The following is an 18,239-nucleotide window of genomic DNA, read 5'->3' on the forward strand; positions in this document are numbered from 1 at the left end:
TAACAGCCTTTTGACTTCATATGATAATTTTGAAATACCAAATATTCTACAGCAATGGTTCCAAATGTTGCATTTCATAAGAATGTTATACCACTATTTGGAGTCACTGAGGCAGAAAACTGCTCTAAAAGGTGTTTATTTATATTAAGTATCTTTTAAAACTAGTGTTTCCTCTATTAAGCTAGTTCCTTTCACAAGCTGTGTGAGAAAAATGATGCACTGCAGTTTTCATGAAAAATGGCTGCAGTTGTTTTAAAAAGTATCCTTGAGAGTAAAAGAGTTGAGCAACTAAATTAAATAAGTTTATTACGCCAAGACATCTGTGATGCAGATCATACATAACCAGAGGATTACATAATGGCTGTCATAAAGAGAAGGCTGTGAAAAGAAGATATATTTGGAAAGATGGACAGTAGGAACATTGCTTTCCCTAGAAATTAGAATCGGAATTAAATGAAGACTTCAGTAATCAAAAAAGGCTCTTACACTAAATCTGTAAGAGCTTAAAATAAAAATGTTAAAAAATTGCCAGTTAACTGAAACATAGAAGGGCATCAATGTTGTGCAAATACTGCACTTGTACATAATGTGGACAGAACCTTCAAAGTAGCTTAATCAAAGAAGGCTATTAGCAAATTCTGCATGCAAAATCTTTTTTTCCATACCATTCCTCTAAACAATATTGCAGTATTTTACCTGAGCAGAAAGGGCTTTTTTGTTAACCTTGAGACTTTGGTACTGAATTAATATAAAGATACCAACAGCACCGAGAGGCTGTAAATCTTTCCAATGAACATTTAATGGCAGGATTGGGCTCTTGATACTGCAGCTTTACTGCAGTGCAGTGAATAGTATGCAGCAATATAAGTAAAATTCAGAGCCGCCTAGTGTTGAAGCACTCAGGGGTTTAGCAGCTCTCACTGACTTTAATGAATCCTAATGACATTCTGGGAAAGGAGATTTTTCCATCTTAGCAAAATGATGTGGAGAATGAATTGGGTTAAAAAATAAAATGCTGCATATAAGCCACTTTTATTGGGTATAGACAACATGCAGCCTTTTGTGAAATGTTCTTTACAAGCAGGCTTTTCTGTTTGCATAAATTGTGGAGAATTGTGGTAAAAGGGAATAGATGATGGAATATTTAAGATGCAGTTAGTAATGAGAAATCATTGACCCCTGGATGGACAAACTGGTTGTGGAAGGCTGACTTAACTGGTTGTGTGATTATACATGATGGTTGGCTGCACTGCCAGTGGGCTGCATTGCATAAACTGTGACAACAATAAGAAAAAAATATTTTTCCCTATTACAATATTTTTATTATAAAACCTCCCACCTACATATGTAAATTCAGATCCTTAAAAAAATACTGAACGGGAATAATTATGCAGGATACAAGATCTCTGCTGTGCAGTTATTATTTATAATTATTTTGTTATTCTTGAAGAATGCTAACAAGTCAGAATTTTTGGCTATTTAGGGCTTATGTGAGCTCCTCAGAGCCCCATCTGTCACCATTACTCATTTCATGCAGGTTCCAGGTGCTGCTGCTAGAAAGCTAATTTCAGCAAGATATGATTACCATTGCCCAGTCCTCTGGGTGGGGACCTACAATTGTATTACACCACCTAAAGACAGCATATATGCTCTAGAAGTTTCATTAATCATTTCAAAGAATCCAACTGCTAACATGTTTAGTAAATAGCGTTGAGACTGAAATATAAAAAAGTTTTTATCAGAAATGTACTGTTTTGCAAGCTGTCTGAAAAATGGATTAGAACAAAAGCCCTGAAACTGTGAAATCCCAATCGTCCTAAACAATAGATGTTTTTTGTTTTGTTTTATCTTGCTTCTTTTAACTGAAACCCAGCATATCTCTAATTAATTCATCCTTTAATACAAGAAATTCCCTGGGGGATAAATGGAATTATAAGGTTCCAGTATTATATTTGTTCTGGACCTCCAGTAGATTCAATTAAATAAAATAAAAAAAAGAAGAGAAAGTGGCAGGAAAAATAGCTTCTTTCAGACTGTAAAACCTGAAATACGGGTTATATGGAGGATTTATTTTCAGTAACTATTTTCTACCCATGCTCCCACATACATTTGGACTCCATATGTACTGTGAGGCCTACAACATCAGAAACAACCAGTTCATTTTATAGGGGTATTTTTTCCTTTCATTTTTTTAATCATTGTTTTGCTACTTTATTTTGATATTGTTTGGGGTTTTTCTGTTTGTGCCCAAAACAAGACAAGTTCTGTTCCCTGTGGCTAGGTACAGACATTCAAAACACCTGAGGTAGAATCAGTCTAACTTACAGGTTTTTCTGTATGCGGCATAGTTTAGATTGGTAGCAAACAGAACACATTTGCCTTCTGGTGGGAGGGGCAAATCTTTAGACCAGGTTATGCTGTTTTTAAACCAGTCTATATATGCCAAACTTCTGTTCTGTTACAAGTATAGACTGGTTTTGTGTGAGAAACATCTGTTCTGTTATAGGGATGGACCAGCTTTGTGTGACAAACTTCTGTTCTATTATGGTATATAAACTGGTTTCAAATAATTTATATCAGTAAAAGTGTAATGTCTGTACCTGGTCTGTGAGACCATAACACTCTTAAGGTTCTCTGCACCATAGGTGTTAATATAAGACTGTAGGCTTTTTGTTTGTCTGTTTGTTTGTTTTAATACCACTGACACTCTTCCAGTCCTGGATGAGTCTCACATTGAGACAGCATCTAGAAACTTTTACAATTGCTGTTCAGTCAGTGAGTTGTTCTGATATGTCTAATTGACACACACCACTTGCTGCTAAGAACTGTATATTGTTTAATGTGCTCACTACCAAGACAGGGTTTGGAGGACAGATCAGTGCCATAGTCACTAGGTGTCACAAACACAGAAAAAGCATGATACTTGTACTGTGTTTTATTTTGAAATCAGTAACAGAAGCTAGAAAGTAAGAAGTGATAAATGAAAGGTATGTATAGCCATTATATTTAGATTTAAATACCCAACCAAATAGGCATTCAGAGGGGTTAAATCAGGCAAAAAATAACACAGCTACCTAATCTAAATTAGTTCACCTAAGTAGGTGCACTGGCTTAGATCAAGATTGGGTTAACTCAACTTAGGAAAGGTTTAAACCAATCTTGCAAATGCCTTCATGTGTTCACAGAACAGCCCCTGGGCTGGGAAAACCCAGTTGCTTGCCAGAGCCCTGGGGCTGTGCTAATCCTACCTTCCCAACCATGACTGGGCTATTTTTAGACCCCTACCCCATGATCAGCAGGGATCATGGTTTTCTCTTATAAAAAAAAGAATCCCCGTACTTTTGTGTGGGTATATGTGTATGGGTGTGTGTGTATTAGTGGTGTTTCATTTGATTATCTTGGTCACTCAATCTAGTCGCAAAGGGCCTTTGTACATACTGCAAAATTGGCCTTTAAAGTGGCTTAAATGCCCTTTTGCACCACTTTAATGGCATTGCTGCTTGTACGTTCAGTGGTGTAGTCTGCTTTAATGGCATTGCTGTTTGCACTCTCAGCAGCATATTCCACTTTAAATGACTTAGGTATGTAGCAAGATAAAACACCTCTGAGGTGTTAGTTTGCTACCAAACAAAATGCAACACAATGCATGGGGCACTAGAGGCCGATGTGCTGGGGGCTTGGCGGGGCCCATGCAGCTCAGGGGCTGTGGGACCCAGCAGCAGCCCATGCAGGCAGGCTCCACTGAAGTTAAAAAAAAAAAAAAGCCAGCCTGATCTTTTTTTTTTTTTCTCCCTGAAGCCTGTATGCCTGCCTGAGCTGTGTGGGAGCCTGGTGCTTCCCTCCATGGCTGCAGGGGAGGGAGGGAGGTATGCTTCCCTCCATAGCTGCAGTGCCCCCCAGGACCGCCTGGTTTGGTGCCAGCAGGTGGGTGCCACCTGGGGGCCCCCGTGCAGCTCTGGGACCATTTGGCCCGCTGGCAGCTCATCCCCGCTCCCCACCATCGAAAAGGCAGGTAAGGATTGGGCCCCCATCTTTGTGTATACTCCACAGGGGTTTAATTCGGTTTAATTCTCCCTAAATTGAAGCGATGTTTTCAAAAACCCAACATTTCAATTTAGGGAGAACTAAACCGAATTAAGCCCCCGTGGCATGTACTAACAGCCAAAACCTCTTACCTACTAATAGTTGCTTCTTAAAAGTAGGGAAACATTCATTGAACAATATGTATGAGAAGCAACATTTTGGGAATCACAGTGATATATTACAGCAATTTAGAAGACAGTATATGAAAATAGCAATCGATGTTAAACTTTCATTAAGAGGTGCTTCTGGGGCTTCATGTGCTGCTTTATACAATCAAATTCCCATTAAATTAAGCAGGATTTTTATCTGTTCAAGAAATCAGGTAGTTCCTGTAGGCTTTTTCACAACTTCCCATTATGGAAAGGAGAGAGGGACAGGAAACATTTTTTGAATTTTCCTGAGGCCATTTTTTTTGGACTGTGGCATTGCAAGAAATGCTTTGGAGAACAGCAAGGAAGACCTGGAACCATGACATCACTTAGGTGTACCCCACGGCTTGACAACAGTTCTAAGAAGGCATGGTTTTTCATGCAACAGGAACTTCCGCAGGGGAAGTTGGGTACCGAGTCAGAATCTCTCCATAACAAAACACTACTGTGTGAGCTACAGAGCATTGTGACAACTGTAAATAGGAGTTGAAATATTTAGGATGTACTTGGCAACAAGAAATCATCGAGTCTGGGGTGAAAAAACATTGGACATCCTTATTTCCTGCCTGGGATACATATCTATTGGGAAAGAGTGGGAGCAGAGGCTGCCAAATGATACTGGTCTTATCTCTCATTATAGACACTACCTTCCCTGACCCTTCACCAGTCCCTTTGCAGTCATATCTATCAGGCCAAGCCTTAGGAAAATAATGCCCCCTTTGTATTTTGACCCATTCCCATCCCCTCCCCCCCCCCCCCCCCCCAAATCAGTGGTGCTACTGTAGACAGAGGCAGGTTGGCAGGGGAGTGGGGTCTGGCAGGGAGATAGAGCAGCGTGGTACACCAGGCCTCCACTGACCTTTAAACAAATACTTTTAACTAACCTGTGAAGGTTAAAGTTGCCTGGTACTTTCCGTTTCATGGTCCTATTCCAGTTGCTTATAACAATTACAGGATATTTTCTCAGGAATTCTTATAACCCATTCAGAAGAATAAATCATCCCAAATATAATTGCTATTGCTGTCCTCTTTTAAGGTACTGAGTGCTTCCACCCTGCATATGACAAATCCAATTAGGAGACAGTGAAGCTATCCCTGGGTGTAGCTGCTCTTAAGCTCCCTCTTTCCATCATGGCCTCCTTTCTGTGTTTGGCACATACAAAGTAGGAGTAGGTGGGCAGGCTCCATTCTGAACAGCTCCCTCAAGAATATTGCAGAAGCAATATAGGAAACTCCTAAGTGATGGTGTTATTGTGAAGTTGTTGCACAGGGAAATGAGTGGAAAAAGTGTAAAGTAAAATCTGTAACATTCTGTCACACCCACATGCAGAAAAGATGGTTGTTGAAAGGAAGGAGACCATTTTTTGCTGCTCTAGCAACAAATAATCTAATATTTCCAGAGCATGTGCAGCTACAGCAGTGCCACTTAATATTAATGCCAGAAATACCATTTTATTATCCAGCAGTCAGAGAGACAAACAAAAATAATGAAAGATATGCAGAACCCAAAAGTGTATTTTTTTACAAGTTTAGTATGATAAGTACCATTTAATGCATCCCTGAAAGCAGCTAGATGAGTAGCATTTCAGCAGCATTATATAGACCTCAGTGAAATATTTTAGGATTTATATTATTAAATGTTCATTCCACTGATGGTATTGCAACAATAGAGACATTGTAAAGTGTCTTTCGGTATAGAACCTCATTTAACTTCTACATCAGACAGAGATTCATCTTGTGTATATCTTGTATTTTGGTTTTGAATCAACCTCTATTTCATTGCAATATATGTATTGCAATATATTCATTCCAGGACACTTTAGAAACGACCTATAATCAATACTTTAAGGGGACATGTGTACATCAAAATCTGTGGGCTAAGCATCAGTGAACTGTAGTATATAAACAGTACATAAGGGAAAGATATATTAGTGTGACTAAGGGGGGGAGGGGATAACTGAGGTAGCAGCTCTAGGTGCTGATTTTGGGAGTCAGGGAGGTGATGCAAAAATAACAGTCATTTATGCTGCTGGCTGGCTACCTAGGAGCCACCAACAGCAGTTAGGAACTGCCACTGTTCTGATCACTACCATAATCCAGAGTGTAGAGCTGTCCTGTTTCATCCCTGAGGCTACAAAAAGATGCCATATTTGTTATGGAATAAACCATTTTATCCTGGGACATCTTTGTTACCCCAGAATACATCCTAAAAAGGTTCATGGAATAAGAAGTACTAACAGTTTATCTCAAGATGTCCTAAAGTGCATTTGAGTGGTTTTTCCAGGGCTGCATGATTGGATCAGTGGCAAAAATCCCTCCCAGATGTGCATTCAACCACTCATTGAACCCTTACTCATAGCCCTGTAGAAGGGCTATATCTGTACATACTGATCCCAGGATAGTTCCAGAATAAACACAAACACAACTTGTCCAGGGATAAATGCAACATCTGACTGGGAGAGGTCACTTTCACATATAGAAAGTTGGTGGAGAAATAGCGGCTAAAAACCCTCAGATTTCACTTTCTGCACAGATATACAGTTTATAAGTCAGCACCTTTTAGAAAAAGTACAGTATCATTCACACATATTGAGGGTACCTGGGTGAGAAACATATTACTGTGGGGCATTTCTGGTGCAGATGCAATTTAAAGTAAATTATTTTTAAACTGCGTAAGCAGAGAATATGCACTCATGACTAATAATTGTCTTCCTGCAATCATATGAAAGAAGATGATGTTATTAAAGCTAATGGAAAGTAATATATGTCTCTGTAAGTGCATCTGCTTGAGACACTGTCACCATAGCAATGAGCTATGGCAACATAGCATTGGCGAGCACTAACCATGACACCACTGCTACTGCGCAGTAGCTCATTGCTACTGTATGGCAAGGTTGGAAATAACCTGTGCACCACTGGGACTGTGCAATACCAATGGGAACTGTGCAGTTATTTAGTACTTACTTTAGCAATCATGCAGTCCTAAATGACTCCATGGTACTGACTGCACAGTGGGGCTCATGTGTAGACGTGACTTAAGAGCATCGATTGAAGGAAGTATAGACATGCAGCAAATCATTATAAGTTATGTTATTATATTAAATGCACCTTTTTCTGAAAGTTTTCCTTGTTCCAAAATTGCATGTTCATGTAAGTTCTAGGGCCTAAAAGATGAGCTGAGAGATAACATTCCAAAAACATGAAACAGGAAATGACAACTGAAAGCTAGAGACCAGGAAATGGCTGGCTGCAGGGGAAAAGCTGACCATGTAAAGAAGTATGAGCTATGGGTCCAGATTCAACTTCTTTGTTAGGCACCTAAAAACCACTTAATTCAATTCAGACCCCTAAGTTCCAAGGAGCAAAATGGCCCATGGCCAGTAGTCTTAAAAGGCTCTCTGTAGTACAGTGGTTATGCTAAATCTCTGGGATGAAAGATTCCCAGGGTATATCCAGACAGGCGGGAATGTTTATTTTCCCAGGAATAAATAGCAGTGGCAAACCTTGGCATGGCAAGCTACCCGAGTGGGATAGGGAAGGCTGGGGCCAGCCACTATGTTCGCCTCAGCAACTTTGCCTGGAGTCTTGTGGGGCCTCTGGGATCTGTAGCCATGGTGCTCCTGCAGCAGAAAGCCTGGCCAGCAGCCAGAGCGTGGCTCCAGCTACCCAGGCTCCGGTTCTGGGCAGTGCTTGCTGCTGCCCCATGCACCACCCCACTTTTTTTGGTGTGGGTTTTTTGTGGGATTTTAACCGCCCCCCCACCGCCCCAGGTCAAGAAAATACCCCCTAGACTACAGAGTAGCAACATGGGGAATGCCTGCTTGCACAGTACACCACAAACTGCACATCCACACTTGTCTGGATCCATCCCCAGAGGCTGCTTTTTGCACCCATTACTACTTACGTATTTGGTATTAAACAGACATTAGTTAAAAACATAATAGCACCCAGGCTGCAAAGGAGGGTTCCCATTTGCTTTTTCTCCTTGCCCAACAGTTCTAGTACCTTTGACTTTCCACTGAATGAGTTTTAACATGGGATGTGAGGAGTGCTATTATTTATCTTGGAGGTTAAGGCATTCCCCCTAGAGCATGAGAGATATGGATTTAAATTCCATCAGAACACTGAGGGCCTTAGAACCAGATCTTCCACTTCTTAGACAAATACTTTGATCACTAAATATTGGTGTCGCAGGGCACCTTGGTGCCCCTCCTCCTATAGAGGAGAAACTGCCAGGGAGCAAGTGAGCGCGCCCTGGCCTGACATAACGAGCCCAGCTGAGGCTTGCTCAGGTAATGAGCGCAGCTGTGGGTTGCCGGAGCAACCAAGCGGAGCCAGCTGCCTGTAGGGGGCAGGGCCTGGCCCTTATAAAGCTCAGGGCTGAGGCCAGGCTGGCAGTTCTCTGCCAGCAGCCTGGGAGGCAGGAGGTGGAAAGGAGCATGACTTGCAAGTACAGCTCATGATAGCCCTGAGAGGATGGGTACTAGAGTTTAGCCATGCGGCTTGTGGTTATGTTACACCCTAGGGGCTTGTGGTTTTGCTTTGTGTTTGTGTTATTATACCTGGAGGCTTGGGTGAGGCTGTAGGGGTTGGAGGAGGCCTCAACTATAGGGACCCCAGAGAGTGTGGGGTGCCCTAATGCCAAGAGGGCGCATTATCTGCATAGCGCCAGGGAAGGCGCAGCTCGCACTCCAGGGCGTGAGCAGCTGGCGGCGAGGAGCGCGGCCAGTGGGTCGCGGGCGCAACCTGTAGGTTGCGGACGGGGACCTAGACCCTGGATTGCCTGTGGGGGGGAACATAGACCCCGGCCCCAGGAAAGGGGCAATATTATTGAGTAGCCCAGTGTGGGCACGGCGAACCCCACAGAGGGGGAGCGCCATTGTACGTTATTGAGTAGCCCAGTGTGGGCACGGCGAGCCCCAAAGAGGGGGGAGCGCCATTAATGAGGAACCCTAGAGGGGCCATATCGAGGAGCCCGAGACGGGCATAGCGAGCCTGGCCGCAGGCTAGTGCGGTAACACCCCTCAGACTGAGGCAGGGTGCTGCGGTTGCCCCGAGAAGACAGGGAGTAGCAGCGCAGTGAGCCAGGGTCAGAGAGGGTGCCCGTGCGGTTGGCTCATAGGACCGGAGGCCTGCTAGAGAGTCCCTGAGCGGAACCATACCGGCAGGGGAGGCCCACAGTGGGCCAGACAAGAGTCCCAGCAAGAGTCTGGGCACGAGAGAGGGAGCCCAGAGTGGGCCACAGTAAAGAGGAGGCCCAAGAAGCGGGCGCACAGACCGGACAACGTCTATTACATCTGCGAGGCTTGGGGCGTGGTATTAGGGGTTGGTAGGAGCCACGCATAGCCCACAAGGCTAGGGTGTCTGGGGAACACCCACCATATCGGGAGACCCCCAGGGGGTCCGGAAGAACCGCGGGGACAGAGGTCCCGAGTAGCCGTGCCCAGGGAAAACACAAGGCAGCCTCCCATCATTATATTTACCATCAAAGACGTGGCGGGCGAGAATTAGAGGGTGCCTTGGGCTGGCCTGTACACGGAGCGAGGGACCTCAAGGAGATCACGGCTCTCCGCGAGGACCCCGCCGTGACAATTGGTCAAAAGGGGATACCATCTCCTCTTTTGTCAAGACTTGGCAGTCAGAATCACCTGTCTTTAGGAAGTCACTACACAACTATCGCAAAAGTGGCACTTGGTGTTGTGAGGAGGAATAGGAGTCACAAAATGGATAAGTGAAAGTCAGAAGGATTTCCTCTAGTTTCATTTAATTGTTCTTTTGAAAACACCGAATTGCTCCCAATTGTCTGTATAGAGTATCTAAACACCCAAGCCTGAACTGTTCTTTAGGCACTTATATGTTTAATTAGGTCCTTTTGTACTGCCCTCCAGGGACAAATGCTCAAATGTTTGATGGAACAATGCTTAAATTAAAGAATATGCCAATCCTATTGGACTCCTCACCCTGCTGTATAGTAATGCTTAAAAAAAAAAATTGCCCAACTGAATTTTCCTCCAGCCCAAGTTCTCAGAAACTGTATTAGTGTTAGTATAACACAAAACGTTCTCTCAATGCTACAAAACCTTGTTAAATAATGATATTTTATCCCAAGGAAAGAGAACTATGTAACTGCTTGACAGATCAAGAGTTCACCTCTTAGCGCTAATTACCTAAGAAGGTAACTATGGCATGGCAGCATTTTTCTGGGGTAAACTTCTGTAAACTTTCCAAGGACTTTTTAGGGATTTGGATATCTCCCTACATTCAGTGAATAGGAATGTGAATGGGAGGTGATGGAACACCATAAAGTATCCTTACCTTCAGGTACATGGGACAGCTTCACAAAGCTGGTTTCTGATAAGTAGCTATGTGGAGCATATGAAAAGCACTTTTATATCAACAAGAGTAAGGACTAGGGATTGAGGCCAACCGCAGCCTTGATTCTTCATTCTCAAGACTTCAATAGGAATTGTGGGCTCTTATCACCGCTAGGAGTTTGGTGCTTAATTTTTACCATAGAATTTCATTGTGGATTTCATTCCTCAAGCACAACTAACTTACATGTGTTGACTTAATTTCATGAACCTTTTGCAACTACACTGCTGAACACAGGGCAAGGTTTTTAGAGCTATAAATTGGAACAGTACGTTCTTAAGCAGTGGGTAGAAAATATGCGATGGATTTCCTTCTACAGCTGTTCCAGGCTTTTGAGTTCCTGACAAGGAAAAATGACTTGTGCTCTCATAATCTGTACGAGTTTATCTTGGTTTTACAATTTTTGTCTCATGTCCAAAAGTACTGTAGTAGATACATTTTATTAAGCCAATGCCTTGTCTGGATTTTCCAAATTCTCCTCTGTATTCTTTGAGAACAAAAGAATTACTTTTATTTCATTTTCAAATACACACTGGAATCTCTCAAATTGACAGCATATTGAAATATGATGCAGTTTTGCTTGGAAAGGGATAGAACTTCAGCTTCAGTCAGGGTAAAACAATTAAAAGTTTTTTTTTCTTAAAGCCATATGCAGAATTTAGAATATAGATACTATCTAGATAAATAAAATAAAAGCACTGCTTCTGGAATCCCCAGATAAAGACTTCACAAAATAGCAACTGTGTGGTATAGAATAATATCTAAAAGAAAATAGAATTATACTCTCAGAGAGAAAAAAAAAAATATATATATAATTTAACTTGATTAAATTCAAAGGAATATTCCCACAGGTAAAGGTAAGTATCTACAGTTTATTAAAATTAATTCACTAATCTATCTTTACAACTAAAAAATGGCTCTTTATTGAGAACAAAGGAACCGTAAGAATAGTTCACCAAGCTTGTGTCCAATTAAATAGGAAAAAATAATTTTAAAAACCTTTTCAAACTGTAATATTGGACCAGAAAATTCCCAAAACATTGATAAATACATTATTAGCAGAAAAGGAAGAGATCAGAATCATTTTAAGAAGAAATAAACTAATCCTTGTGGAAATGTAGAGGAGAAATATCAGTTTAATGCAGAAAATATACATTATATACTTCAGTATGATATACTACAAAGTAGATATGTCTTGCTGGAGGAAAAGTTCGGAAACTTATAGATTCATAGATGTTAGGGTCGGAAGGGACCTCAATAGATTGTCGAGTCCGACCCCCTGCATAAGCAGGAAAGAGTGCTGGGTCTAGATGACCCCAGCTAGATACTCGACTAACCTCCTCTTGAAGATCCCCAGGGTAGGGGAGAGCACCACCTCCCTTGGGAGCCCGTTCCAGACCTTGGCCACTCGAACTGTGAAGAAGTTCTTCCTAATGTCAAATCTAAATCTGCTGTCTGCTAGCTTGTGGCCATTGTTTCTTGTAACCCCCGGGGGCGCCTTGGTGAATAAATACTCACCAATTCCCTTCTGTGCCCCCGTGATGAACTTATAGGCAGCCACAAGGTCGCCTCTCAACCTTCTCTTGCGGAGGCTGAAAAGGTCCAGGTTCTCTAGTCTCTCCTCGTAGGGCTTGGTCTGCAGGCCCTTGACCATACGAGTGGCCCTTCTCTGGACCCTCTCCAGGTTATCCGCATCCTTCTTGAAGTGTGGCGCCCAGAATTGCACGCAGTACTCCAACTGCGGTCTGACCAGCGCCCTATAGAGGGGAAGTATCACCTCCTTGGACCTATTCGTCATGCTTCTAAGAGATGAAATAGCAAACTAGATGTTATTGTTAGATATATTTCAAAGGAAGGAATATTTACAAGGAGTATGCATAGATTCAACTTATTTTTCCTTTAATTTTAGTTTCCCACTGCTGTTTTAAAGGAGATGAGGTTAAGCATGAACAAGTTTACATTGACTGATCAATATATTTTTAAACTGACTAATATGAGCAGTTGTAGTTATTTGCATTATTTGTTTTTTAAAGTTAAACATTGGAAATATAAGACTAAGAAATAAAAAAATAAAACATAGGGACTACTTAATTTGATGCTATGTGTTTAAAGATCCAGGCCAAACTCCTATAAAGTAGCTGGTCTGTTTCCAATTTTATTAGGATAGGGGAAAACATTCAAAACTATTTTACAGGAGTACTGGGAAGGATTCTGATTAGGGCAGGAAAAAAAAACTTGGACAGGCCAAAGGCCTTTTGTACTAGTTGAGTAGTATTTAAGCACTCTTCTTTTGGGAAGTAATTTCTTACTGCAAGTGATTGCAAGATTTGCCACATACCCATGTTTTAGAAGCTCTTTCCTTAAGCGTGGTTTAAATAAGGAGGGATAATACTTACATAAATCAGAGCACAAAAAAGTCACAAATTGCTCCCTATTTAGCCCTTCTATTACAGAATATTACAGAAAATGAACCTAAAATACATATACAGATCCTGAGATGGTGTTAATCATCATGTAAATTTAATCAAAAAGTTAACACTTACAACACCTCAGGTTCTGAATAAAGGTCTGGCTAACACTGTAAGACAGTCTTCTATATACCACACTGTGGAACCTATTGAAGTCAAATCCTGAGATGCACTAAATATGCAAAACACTCACCATGGCAGCCACTCTGAATTTTACCTTTTGAGTCCAATCTTTGAAGGCAACTACACAACTCCAATTTACGTTCCTAGGGGAGCATCTATACATTAATTAATGTGCTTTTGCTACTGCACACTAGATTTAGTACCTCTAATGGGAGGTACTAACTAAATGTGCATTAGGCTGCCTTAAAGCACAGTAGCAAAAGTGCACACTTTTTTAGTGATGCTTAATGAGCAGTAGCCTAATTTGACTGAGCATTAGCATATTATCACATTTTTACCATGACATTCTAACGCACAGTAAAATAAGCTACTGCACACTAACACGTATGTGCAGATGCATCCTAGGAGTAGGATTGAATAATTTTTTTCCTACTTTTATAGGAGGAAATACTACTGTGTCAGATTTATTTGGATAGAAGTTGTCTGTAAGTTTTTGAAAGGCACCTATTAAAAAAGGGCTTCATTAGGTAACTGATTTCAGTTTCTGTTAATTATAGGGTAAAGCATAATGCATTTACTTGTATTGTGTGCTATTATTTTATTCTGTTTTTTCTTTGTAGAGATCCAAACCAGCCTGTTCCACAAGACACAAAGTTTATTCATACAAAACCCAACCGTTTTGAAGAAGTGGCCTGGTCCAAGTATAACCCTAAAGATCAACTGTACCTACATATTGGCCTGAAACCCAGAGTCCGGGATCACTACCGAGCAACAAAAGTTGCCTTCTGGTTGGAACTTGTACCACACCTGCACAACCTCAATGAAATATTTCAGTATGTTTCCACAACAACAAAAGTTCCCCCTCCTGATATGACCTCATTTCCTTATGTAACCAGGCGGTCTCCTGGAAAGCTGTGGCCAGCCACCAAACGTCCAGCAATGACACCAGCCAACAATCCTAAACATTCAAAAGACACTCAAAAAACTGCCCCAGAGGATACAACTGTTCTCATAGAAAACAAGCGAGATTATTCCACGGAGCTGAGTGTCACTATTGCTGTGGGAGCATCCTTGCTATTCCTCAACATTTTAGCTTTTGCTGCACTGTATTACAAGAAAGACAAGAGGCGTCATGAAACACACAGGCGCCCCAGCCCTCAAAGGAACACAACTAATGATATAGCGCACATACAAAATGAAGAGATTATGTCATTGCAGATGAAACAGCTGGAGCATGACCATGAGTGTGAATCGCTGCAGGCACACGACACACTGAGACTCACCTGTCCACCTGACTACACCCTTACTTTGAGGAGGTCACCAGATGACATTCCACTCATGACACCCAACACCATAACCATGATTCCTAATACATTAACAGGAATGCAGCCTTTGCATACTTTCAACACTTTCAGTGGAGGACAAAACAGTACTAATTTGCCCCATGGACATTCTACTACTAGGGTATAGCTCTGCCATTCCTCTTTCACCCCACAAGCCAATTGGAAGAAAAGAGAAAAAGAAGAGGGAAAAAAATATTCTTCATAGAACAACTTGTCAGAATAATAATAATAAAACAACAGTAAAAGAGAAGGACAGTCATTATTTTCTTACTGATCCTTCCCATAGGAACTCTGATATTAAAGATCAGCTTCAAACCCTGTGAAATGTGAAATGTGTACATTGCTGTTATGATACTGCTTTAAGATCTCAACCGCTTTGATTGAAAGTTGAGGCCAGAAGAAATCAGTTAAAATGAGGTTTTGAGTGCAACCATCAGAAACAGAATCTTCTGGAACATGGAGCCAGTGACTGTACAGTTTTTTTAATAATAAAAATTTAAAAAAAAGTTCTTTATGTGCCATACCATGAATGGCCCTTGTTAAAATAAAGACATCATCATGGGCTTTTACCCAGCATATGAACTTGCAATCCAGAAGGGAGAAATAGGATTTTATTATTAAAAACAAGAGGACTGACTATGCAGTAAAACACGTATAGTTCTGTGCAGAGATGACTTGCCAGCCTGAACTATATTTAAAGAAACTTTGTAAAAAATGTACATAGCTGTGAGTTTAAAAATAAGCTTTTATTGATGTTTTCAGTTTCAAAAGAGCTTTTAGAAAGATTGTGCATTCAGTTGTGACCTATGTGTATATACATTAGTCATATCACCTCTGTTCCCTCCAGGCCAAAAGGAGGAATTTCTTCTTAATTACTAGTGGTAAGCAAAGACATGAGGTTTTTCTAACATGTTTCATTTATAGAAGGACATGGTGTCATGCAGAGGATAGAGTTGTCTGTGTAACCTGCATATTTTCTCTTACAGGTTACACAAATGCATGTTAAAGCATTCTTAGGAGATGGTTGGTTGTTTTTTTTTTCCCAGAAACCTTTTCTTTTCCTTCCTTTTTTGTTAGCGTACATTAAATTGCAACACAGAGATGGATCTGAAAATGGAAAAATAATTATTGTTTTAAGCTTGTTGAATTGAACCAAGAAACATCAAAAATATATATAAAGAGTCCAGTTTTGTAGTTCTTGGTTATTTTAATATATTAGGCAGAGTTGCTTCCCAATCTGCTACCCTGACAAAAGCAAAGAAAGCCTGCCTTTTGGTCAGTCTTTTCTGAGGAATACTAGCTCTATATTCACCAGCAGCTGCAGAAGAGCTTGAGCTGAAGAAGCACCCACTCAGCTTTGCTAAACAAAGGGAAATACAGTTTGAAGGTGGGGAAAATGGTTTGGTTTGGTTTGGTTTTAAAAAACGGTCATGATTTATCATTATACAAAGCACTTTTTCCCCTCAGTATCCTGCTTTTGTGATCAAGAGTTCATCTGTCAGAAAACAGTATTTTTGACAGTTGTGTAGCTGTCCCATATCCAGTAGAGACTGTTGGGAGCTAGAGAGAGAACTGATGGGGTTTGTGTGCATTTATGTGAAAATTCAGGACAGCATCATTGTCAGAAAAAATATAAAAATTTTATTGTTTATTCTGCGCTTCTTAACTGGGAGGGCAAACAGGGCTGTCCCACAAGGAGTTTTATAATTTCTTTTCAACAACATATTCAAGTATTAAATGATAGAAGTGAGTTATTAACAAATGAGAGTTACTTTATATTTTGCTTTAGAAAGTAACTATTTAATCCAGAGATTGGAACCAAAGATATTTGAACAGAGTTGCTCTGCACTTGAACATGACTGTCCCAGATCTATTTTTTATTACTATATCCCTTCGAAGCTGGGCGCAGCAGTATCATATTATCTGTCCCATGCAGAACAAAACACAAGATGCCTTGCACCTTTTTTTCCCTCCCTTTTTTAAAAAATTAAACACTTTGGAAGTGCCAGCCTGTGAAAGGTGACATACGAGTTCTGTACAGCTCCTTGCTGTGGCTGGCTGGGAGCAGGTTTTGAAAGAGATGAAAAAGGGATTTAATAATATGGTAAAAGTCCACCATGAAACCAGTATCATTCTTTACATGTAAGAAGATAGGTATGCTATACATATGACCTGGTCTCTCAGGTTGGACAGTAGCGAAGCAACATTCTGAAGTATATCTAGTAGCAAACAGAAAACTGCCTTCTTCACTGATACATCCCGTAATGTTTATTAAAGCTGACTCTATACCAGGCCATTTCTGCCACCTATATATTGCCTCAGCTGAGATGCAGCCGTTCATGACTCTAAAAATAAAAATACAAAAAAAAAAAAAAAAAAAAAGAAAGAAAGAAAAATAATTTAAAAGGCAGTGATGCTTTGCATCATAACCAGTTGGGTATGTTTGTAATGTGAATTACAGTATTTGTTTAGTACTTCCAATTGTTTTCTGCTAGCAATATGTACAGTACTGTGTCAGGCTTGTGACATTTGGGTAAAAAAGTTCCTGTAAGTGAATGATTTTGACTTTTAAAAATAATTACGATCAAGTCAACTTAATCATTTAATACATCTGAACTGATGTATGATTTATAAATGGAAAGATTTATAGGATCTTCATAGAATTCTATAATAATGATAACAAATTATACTTTGCAAACTGTACAAGAAAGAAAAAAGAACTTTCCCAGTATATTCTTGACCTTAAGAGGCACGCAGGGTTTAATGGTTTCTTTTGTTATTGTTTTGCTATTTTTTTTGTTTGTTTTTTGCCTTAAGTAATGATAGAAGATATATATGGCTGGACACATATGTATAAACTTTTCAGCAGCATTTTTAATAATAAAATATCACAGTATTTTCTAATGCTTTGTGCAAAGAATTGCGCGCTCATACTTTTTTTGTTGAAAATCTTTAAGAAGTGTTTTTTTTAAATCTCTTTTTAGCCCTCCATATACATGATGCCTTGACATGCAGTATAAAAATATTATAAGCAGCAGAGGTTGAATTTTCATGATATTGAGTTATCATAGCAGTCAGAGCTCTATAAAACTATTGCTTAGGTGAGAGAACACCACACTGAAGTTAAGACAGTGAAGATAGTGTAGATGAAGTTCCTTATTCTCACTTACCTATAAGCTCTAGGGCTTGCATTGAATTATTTATGTTGTTGTTCTGTTAATAACCTTACATTCTTCCCTGATATTCTAAGGGGAAGCATAGCTACCGTACCTCCCATGTCAGCTTGCAGATTAACAAGTAAAAATGTATTTCATCAAACAAGATTTTAAAGTAGAGCAAACAGTTTTTATACATTACTGCCTCTATAAGTAACCATTCATTATTTTTTAGATTTAGATTTTTAGAATATTTAGGTTTTTAAAGGATAGTAAAACATATGTATATAAATAATATACATATTTTATATAATATATTTATACTTGTATATAAATTAGATGATTTATATAAATGCATATGAAACACCATCACACCCAACAAGCACTAGATGTATAGTCAAGCATAGGAGTATTATTATTTTTGTCAATGGGAGATAACCAATTATAGTTTCCCCTTTTGCTATGTTAAAATCCATTTGTCACCAAAGTTTCCTATTATCTAACTGATGAATATATATTCTGTTGATTAGGGGTGGATATTGTTTG

At 40.1% G+C, this 18,239-nt stretch overlaps 1 protein-coding gene across 5 annotated transcripts in view; it reads left to right on the forward strand.

Annotated features, from left to right (window-relative positions):
• Positions 1-17,442, forward strand: part of NLGN4X (neuroligin 4 X-linked) — a 309,004-nt gene extending 291,562 nt beyond the window's left edge. For all 5 annotated transcript variants that reach the window (XM_019485405.2, XM_019485407.2, XM_019485406.2 and 2 more), the window contains one exon: positions 13,816-17,442. In XM_019485405.2, the coding sequence (XP_019340950.1) occupies positions 13,816-14,665 (850 nt within the window). In that variant the 3' untranslated portion in view covers positions 14,666-17,442. The remainder of the gene's footprint in view (positions 1-13,815) is intronic.
• Positions 17,443-18,239: the final 797 nt, after the last annotated feature.

The sequence above is a fragment of the Alligator mississippiensis genome, chromosome 1 (genome assembly GCF_030867095.1).
Source record: "Alligator mississippiensis isolate rAllMis1 chromosome 1, rAllMis1, whole genome shotgun sequence".
NCBI classification, from domain to species: domain Eukaryota; kingdom Metazoa; phylum Chordata; order Crocodylia; family Alligatoridae; genus Alligator; species Alligator mississippiensis.